We start from the raw sequence: 8,970 nt of genomic DNA on the forward strand, positions 1-8,970 counted from the left end.
ATCTCCACTGGGCCCTGCTCTCCCTCCCAGCTGCATCCCCATCGCCCCGAGAGCTATGCTAGCACATACTGCATTTCTGGGTGCAGCGGGCTTTACTGCTAGTCCTTAACTTTGTTCCCTATAATATTTTGTAAAAGCCCCTGTGGACGGAGCGCTATCCAGAGACACCTCTGGTGTCCGTCCTGCGCTTACACCCGCATGGGCCGATCTGACCATGCCCAGACCAGATTGGGCCAGCCCCTGGAGTGCCCATCTCCAGGAGCCAGCAGCAAGGCATGCTGCAATCCTTGAAGCCAGATGCTGCCTGGCTTTCAAGGACCCCGCTCCTCTGCTGCCTTGCCCTCATCCCAGCTGGCAGCCCGCCTCTGGACATCTCGCCCCAGCTGCCGCCGTCTGTCCAGCCCACTGCTGCACCTAGCTGCTGGCTGCAGCCGAGGAGGCAACGAGCCTGAGTTAATTTACTCTATCCAGATATTCTTAAACATTTTAATAATTATTTTCTACCTGGTCAAAAGCTTTCCCTGCCCCCCCCCCTCCCCTGGCTATGCCGTTGTGAAAGGAGCAGGGCCGGTGCAGGGCATCTCCGATGCGTTGGCTCTGCTGTTGTTGCCGCAGCGTGGCCCTTTTCCTCCCTCCCCCCTGAGGTCCCGGCGTCGGCGCGCCCAGAAAAGCAGGCCCGCCGTGTCTCTGATGCGGCAGGCCTGCTCTTCAGGGTGCGCCAAAGCCTTTCCACTACCCCCTTCCCCGTCCAAGGTCCCAGGCTTGCCGGCAGGAAAGGAGCAGGCCAGCCGCGGCTATGATGTGGCCAACTCACCAGGCAGTCAAGGACGGGCCAAGTGGCCAATGGGGAGCCACTTGGCCCCATAGTGACACTTGGAGCGGCCAACTGGGAGCCGCTCCGAGTTTTTATCACAGACCCGCCTCGCCCCTTTTTCCTCCCACCTACCCCTTATGGTTTTATTTTTACCCCTCCACAGGAGCGGTTTACAGATATAATTATTTCTCAATTGTTCAGCAAAAAAAATTAATTACATCATTTTTGCAAGCAAATTAGGATAGATCTGGAAATATTTGTAGAAAATCCTAATTAATATTCAGAGCATTGTTTTGAATATTAGCCAGCATTTGATTTTTAATACATGGTTTTTAATATGCCCAGCATATGGCTGGGATCCAGCCCAACCATGCAGTTCTCCATACATTAGCAAGAGGTGCCATTATCTTATGGGCCCTGAGCTTATATGTAGAAGTTCAGCAGTATACATCACCAGACCCCCCCATCCCCCAGGTTACTTCTCTTCAAAAACCATAGTTCTTACAGCAACCTGAATTGTTCCTCTTCTTTTTATTTATAATTGCTACTGGGATTAATATTCAGAATTGATCCAGTATATTATAAATCTTGGCACTTATTCAGTGGCCTGTCTGCAGATGAATTGTTCCAGTTATTTAGTCTTTGAACCCCAAGCCTGCAGTATTCTTTTAAAAAATATTTTTGGATTTAAAAGAAATGTATATATAGAAACCAAATACAAAAATAGATCCAAAACTCAACAAAAGGATCCACAATTTGTACACACACACATACACAAACACACACACACAAATGTTCACATAATTTTACATCATCAAGTTTAACAAACTACAGTTTTAAAATATCAAAGTATTTAATAATTTCTTAATCTCCCCCTTAATAATCAAAAGTCAAAGATGAAACCAGATCTGCTGGGTCTTATCATATGAACAGCAGAAATATATAAATGGGACTTGTTTCTCTGTAAAGTTGGATATGTATTTAGGAGGGGAAGGGTTGTGGTTCAGTGGTAGGGAATCTGCTTGGCATGCAGCAGGTCCCATGATCAATCCCTAAAATCTCCAGTAAAAAAAGGACAAGGCAGTATGTGATGGGAAAGACCCTGGAGAGCCACTGACCTTGATGGACCCATGCTCTGATTCAGTATAGGGCAGCTTCATGTGATATAGATATAAACCTTTAATGGCATACAATTCAAATAAATACAGAGAACCACAACACAGATGAACATAGGTGATATACACTTAAACCTGATGTGCAGGCCAGTATTTTTGCAAATACAAAAGATCGACTTTTAACATAGAATATAGTACATTTGCACTCCATCTTGCAGGCCCTGCAGAACTGCGCCACCTCTGACAGGGCCCAGATATGTTCTGGGAACTCATTCCATCAGGTGGGGTCTAGGATGGAAAATGTCCTGGCCCTGGTTGAAGCTGGTAGTATCTCCTTGGGGCCAGAGACCACCAGCTGGTTGGTAGCAGCTGAGTGTAATGCTCTTTAGGGGGTATAGACAGGAAAGGGAAAATTGTTTGTAAACTGCTTTGGGACTCAGTTGTGTAGTGAAAAGTGGGGTACAAAAAATCAGCTCTCTTCAACTCTTCAATCAGGGTTATGATTAGCATTTGTCACAGTGTTTGCAGCTTGTAAAGTTACTGAGTAGTAACTCTTGCTCACAGTGTCGGGACAGAAAGCTAATATGTAAGCCCGGCCAGATCAAGGGAATGAGAATTTTTAGGAAGGAACCACTGCTTGAAGAGTTGCTAATCTGCAGACATTCTTGTGACAACTTTCTCAGAATGACAGTGACAGAAAAACCACTAGATTCTGGTCAGTGGGAACAGGCAGGAAAACATGTTTATTTAAATGTCTTATTTAGATACTGAAATACAGATTAGATACTGAAATGTAATGCTCATGTAATGCTGTCCAGAAGCTACAGTTGGTACAGAAAGATGTGACCAGAGTGTTAACTGGATAGGTTTGTAGGAACCATATCACTCCAGTCTTGTTCCACTTACACTGACTTCCAGTTTGCCTCTGGGTTCAGTTTGCTGATACTGACCTGTAAAGCCTGGTATGACTTGAGACTGATGTGTCTTAAGGACTTTCTTTTCCCATATGAATCCACTTGTTCATTCCGGTCACTCTTAGAGACCCTTATTCGCTTGCCCTGCCATCTGAAATTAGACAGGTGGCAACCTGAGAAAAGGACTTTTTGCCATGGTACCAAAGCTTTGGAGCTCCCTTCCTAGGGAGATTCAGCTGTTCCCTCTACTGCTGTCTTTTGCCAGCAGGTGAAGACTTATGCTTCATCTGGCATAAGCATTAATGACCCTCCAACCAGTGGCGTTTATATGTTTTTAATTGAATTTTATCATTTTAACCGTATTTTTTATTGTTTTAATGTTTCTTATGTTCACTGCCTTGCAAACCCTGATTGGGTATGGAAAGTTGACGTAGAAATATAACTGCCTGGCATCACTAGGCATGGTATCTACTCCATCAACCCCAGTAACTTTTTTCCTCTTTCTGAGCTGCTAAGTATTAGCTTAGTTTCCTTTCTCTCGAAGTCCTGCCTCCCATTTCTGCCCTGATCCTGTAAATGCCTTTACCTCCTGACCTACCTCTAGATACAGACAAATTGCCCCCTTTCTCTCCAAGGGTTAATGTCTTAAGAACTTGTCCACCAATTCCCTGCCTTGAGAAACACAAAGTAAGTGCAATAACGCAGCACCCCTGGACTCAGATTTTAGGGGTGGGGAGGGATGAGGATTAATTCCTGCACTTGATGTTAAAGCTTGTCCGAGAGGTTTGCCTTGGGGGGAGCATTGCTATGGCCGACTGGTCTTGTTAAATGGTTGCTAAGGCCCTGGCATGGCAGCCCGATGGAGTGGCCCACAGTCATGGTCACGGAGGGAATTACACAGCTACAAAGAAATTGTTATTCTCCATAATCTGCTCTTTGGAGAGTGACTGGGGGAGATGGGCCGGCCACAGCATGCCGCCAGCACTGTGATCATGGAAGCGTGTTGGCTCGGGGGAGCGGAGCAGGGCTCACCTTCTGATCTGGGGGACACCAGTGCTGCTGCTGCTAATCTGCTTTCTCAGCAATTTTGCTCCTCTGACACAACGGTGTTTACTTGTTTGAACATCTCCTGAGACTCTATTTTGCCTATTGTGTGGTCTTTATCCCCCCCTCCACCCCCGATGGGGCTTTAGCCCAGATTACAGATGGAATTAAGGCCTCGGCTCGGGTGCCCCAGAAAGACTGATACAGGATCAAGGAGCAGAAAGTAACAAAATAACTGGAAGGAGGGGGAGGTGCCAGTTACTTGAGGGAGTGGAGGCTGCATTGTCCCCTGAAGCGGAGCCAGTGCTGCGGGCTGAAAAGCAGGCCTTCAGTGCTTTGTGTCCAGTTCTGATTAGACCGTTAGGAGGAGGAGGAGGAGGAGGCAAGAGGGCTGGGAACATGTGGGTCTTTAGTGGTTGAATGGGCTTCATTGGATGCTGTTGTCTGAGTGAGAAGCGGGCTTTCTCTTGTCGGGCAGGGGGGAGATAGGGCATATTGGCCCTCAATTATGGAATATATATTCATTAGATTTATTCGTTATGATTTATTTAGTTGATTTATATGTGCCTTTTAGTCCCCTCTGAATTCTTCTAAGAGGCTCACAGCAATTTTCAAGCATTAAGAAGATACAGTATAAACCTTGTGGTTTGATCTCAGGATTCAGGCAGGTCAATGTAGGAGGGGATATTCCTGTGGACCCAAAATTGTTTACTGCTTTAAAGCTCAAAGATGATTCCTGAATTGGGACTGGAAACCAATTAGAAATTATGTTTGAACTGTCTTAAAGGGAAGTCTTACAAAGAGCATATTTGTTTGTTTGTTTCTTACATTTTTATACAGCTATCCCTTGCAGGTCAGGGCGGTTGAAGTAGTTTGCTCTGAAAGCTACCAGGGCATGCATTCTGTGACTAGATCAGCTTTTTGCATGAACCAGCCTAAACTGGAAGACCATACCTGTAACCATTTTTGCAGGACAAAATTTGAGTCCAATGTCACCTTTAAGACCAATAATGTTTTATTCAAGGTGTGAGCTTTCATGTGCACTTACAGTTCCTCAGACCATGGAATAAGAATCATAAGAGTACAGATATAAGGAGAGAGTACGTAAGTAAACAGTGTCATGAAAACATCCACAAACATGTAGCATGATAATGAAGGGACAGTAAAGCCTCCAAAATTACATCATACTTGCTCCTTCAGGAGAGTGTTACTCCTTCAAGGACAGGCTGTACACCTGTTCCTACATCTACCTGATTTCCAACACTGAGCACCTCCATGTTTCTGGATTAAGTTCTTTGTTGTCTGTAATAAACGGAGCCTGTACCTTTAAGGAACAAAGGAGACCATTTGGTTTCCTTACCCAAAGCACTTACATGAATCTTCTGAGGCAGTTCCAGTCAGATGTTTCCAGAACCCATTGCTGTACTTCTAACTCTGCAGTTATAAACATCATACATTTTTAAACCATTTAAACTCTATAACTGTATAATGTAGGTGTTGCTAGGTTGGGTGGCTGGATATGGAGTCGCCTTGTGCTGTGTCTGAGGCATATCTGGTGGTGGGGAGGAGGTTCTGGGGGGCCCTAGTTGATGGTGTTTCATGGCCTCAACTGAAAGCCTGGTGGTAGAGCTCTATTTTGCAAGCTCTGTGGAATTGTGCTAGCTGTGGCAGGGCCCTTATCTCCTCTGGGAGCTCATTCCACCAAGTGGTCAGAAAAAGCCCTGGCCCTGGTTGAGGACAGATGTGTTTCCTTGGGGCCAGGGATCACCAGCTTGTTGGAAATAGTTGAGTGTAATGTTCTCTGGAGAACATAGGTAGAGAGGTGGTCCCTTAGTGGACTACAATTCCCATGAACCCCTGCCAGCATTGTAGTTCATGGACATCTGGAGGGCCGCAGTTTGGCTACCCCTGATGTATGGCCTTGAAGGTGATTACTGAGACTTTAAGCCTGATATGTGATTCAATCAGTAGCTATTGTTGCTGGGGTATAGACTGAATGTGGGCGCTCCAGGGCATTCCTGTGAGGATCCTGGCTGCTGCATTCTGTACCCTTTGGTGTTTCCAGAGCAGGGATATGGATAGGCCTGTGTAGAGTGAGTTACAGAAATCCAGTCCAGAGGCAACTATCACATGGATCACTGTGGCTCAGTGCTCTGGGCCCCGATAGGGCACTAGTAGTTTAGCTTGGTGCAGGTTGAAGAATGGCAGCTGTGCTACTCTTGTGACCAGTTCCTCCATGGAGAGGTCAAAGATCATTCCCAGATTCCTGGCACAGTGTGCCACTGATTGCACCCCACCCAGGCAGGGCAATTGCTACAGATAGACAGAAATCTCTGTGTGAGTAGGTATAACTGTCTTTCAGTAAGTGAACAAATGAATATGTGCAGGATCAACAAATAGTTTAATAAGAGAACCTCCTAACAGGAGAGTGCCAATTTCCAACACAGTTTTCCACAAACGGATCCCTGTGGATTACCCTGGTTTTGATAAAGTTTTTCCTTGTATACTATAACAATCAGTGGATGAAAAGAGATACAGTTAACAAATGTTCTCTGTTCTCTCTGTCAGTGGCAATTGCTCATGCTGTTATTGGAGAACAATGTATTTCAGCCAGATGTCTGTCTTTAGTCTCTTCTTTGCTTTTGCATAATTAAGGGAACACCCATTAGATAACACTACTCCATTTCACCTTCTTTTGGTTTTGTGTGGTTTCTGCTCAGGATATCTGAAGCTCTGCTCACTGCGTTAAATCTCCTCAGTCCATTAAAATTTTCACCACCTCTTAGAGGGACAAGGCTTCACACTGCCTTGTGTACCAAATTGAGTGCTAAACAGGGGTGGGACCTTCTGCCTGTTGGTGACTCATATTTTGAATTTGCACCTGGAACCCTACATGGTTGGTGTTCAGGTACTATTATTTTATAGTCTCAGAAAATTGTTGGTTAGCTGGGTAGTTTGCTAGGGTTTTTCCCCCTCTTCCAAGTTGTGTTCTGCCTTATTGCTTGTTCCTGTTGGTTTCTTTTATTTAGTTTATCACTTTTCTTGAATGTGTTTTAATTATTGTTCCATAATAGCATAAACCACTCTGTTCAATGGGTTTTTTCAGGGAAAGCTGGATATATTTTAGTATAACAAATGATACCTAGCATGTATTAATATAATTAATTTCCAGGTTTGCCATATACACATTTTGTTCTGTCTTCTGTTCTCTGCTTTCCCATATGTTCTAATTAATGCAAAGGGCAGAGCTAAATAACCACTGAGATTTTACATTTTTAGAGAAAGAACCAGCATTTCTTATTGGAACTGATAGTGCTTTTGTGCAGTGTATGGTTTCCTGAGCTAGCCAAAAACTAACTTGATCTTTTATCACATTTGGTTGGTCTTTTAACTGTTTGGTCCAAAATCTACACTGACAGAAAAGCTGAATTTATACTAAAGCCTTCCACAATATTTGATGTGTAGGTAACTACTACTTCTACTACTACTACTACTACTACTACTACTACTACTACTACTACTACTACTACTACTACTACTATACTTTAGTTTTGTATCTTGCCCTTCCTAGATAACTCAGGGTTCCCTGGAACCTCGGTTTATTCTTTATTGGCTTCTTTTTTCAGTGGTCAGCTGGTCACATGCCTTGGAACAGACTTCCACCGAGGTGCTGGAGTCTTGGATATTTTCTATGAAACACCTTCCACATTGCTTTCTTGTGGGTATGATACCTATATCCGATATTGGGATTTAAGGACAAGCACAAGGTTAGTATGTAGATTTACCTGGTTTCCTGAGATAGTTGGAAAGGCTTTTGAAACCAGCTTTCCAAATTGCCTATAGAAGAGCTGGAGAACAAGGGCTTGGTGGAGAGTAAAGCACTAACTTATGGGATTGTCTTTTTCCCCCCATAGGGAGTGTGTAAAAAAATGGGAAGAGCCTCATGATAGTGCCCTGTATTGTATAAGGAGCAATGGGAACCACATGATTGCAAGTGGCTCTTCTTATTATGGTGTGGTCCGCCTTTGGGATAAAAGGCAAAACAGGTGCCTACAGGTAAGGTACTGGCAAGTATGTTTTTAGAAGTGGGTTGGGGATTGAGCTGAATGGAGCAGCCTCCCAGGAACAGTGAGCAATGTTACTTGCTCAGATTTTTTCTTGAATACAGTGTGTTGAAATGCATAGTTAAGGACACCTGAACTCACTTCTCTAGGCATCCTTGAGCCAGTCTCATGGTTTATCAGTTTAGTGTACTTCATGCCACTTTGAGTTCCTTGGAGAAATAGTGAGATAGAAATGGAATTGCTATAAGCGGGCCCCTATCTTAGAGGACTATGATAGCCCTTCCAGCTGCTTCATAAGCTCCTAGAGCTGAGAACTTTTTCTCTGTTGAACTCCATACAAGCAGATAGGAGCTTGTAATGGTCCCTGAGGACAATGTGACGAATGTCTTCAGGCTATTAGTTCAACTCTAAAGAAATCCTGATATAGTTCCCTATGGGTCATTTTTCAAGCTATTGATCCTGCCATAAGCTAGTTTTGTTCGGAGGGAGGTCAGACAGTGCCCTCTGTCTCTCCAGAGTAAGATCCACAGGGGCATGCTGGCACCACTCCTGCTTAGAACTGAACTCTGCTGCCTCAGCTCAGCTGCAGTATCCTCCTGCCACAATGGCAATCCCCTTATAATGGCAGCAAGGAAAATGCAGCTGAAGTAGAGCCCTGTCAGAGCTATAGGGTTGCTTATTTCTCATTGGTGTTATTGCTAAACAGCTTAAATTTCTTATCTAGAAGTATCTTTCTTACTACTTTGCAGAGCTTTTCTTTGTCATCGCCAGTCAGCAGTCCTGTGTACTCCCTGTGCTTCAGCACCACTCACCTCTATGCCACCCTGGCATCTGCACTGCATGCCCTTGATTTCACCATTTGACAAGGCCAAGGACTGCAGAACTGATACCCATTTGACACTAAGAAGGGTGAATATCCATGAAACAAGCAGTTTGAAAGTCATCCTAAGTGCTGGGGAGGACCCACAGAGGAGTTCATCTGCCTTTTGGGTTCAATAAAGACTGATCTCTCCATCTTA

General features: G+C 44.4%; 1 protein-coding gene across 1 annotated transcript in view; it reads left to right on the plus strand.

Moving 5' to 3' along the window:
- Nucleotides 1–8,970, plus strand: part of FBXW4 (F-box and WD repeat domain containing 4) — an 81,269-nt gene extending 72,299 nt beyond the window's left edge. Inside the window, exons 7-9 of the mRNA XM_077349493.1 lie at nucleotides 7,514–7,654; nucleotides 7,802–7,943; nucleotides 8,701–8,970. Coding sequence (XP_077205608.1) covers nucleotides 7,514–7,654; nucleotides 7,802–7,943; nucleotides 8,701–8,814 — 397 coding nt within the window. The 3' untranslated portion in view covers nucleotides 8,815–8,970. The remainder of the gene's footprint in view (nucleotides 1–7,513; nucleotides 7,655–7,801; nucleotides 7,944–8,700) is intronic.

Source organism: Paroedura picta, chromosome 8, assembly GCF_049243985.1.
Source record: "Paroedura picta isolate Pp20150507F chromosome 8, Ppicta_v3.0, whole genome shotgun sequence".
In the NCBI taxonomy this organism is placed as follows: domain Eukaryota; kingdom Metazoa; phylum Chordata; class Lepidosauria; order Squamata; family Gekkonidae; genus Paroedura; species Paroedura picta.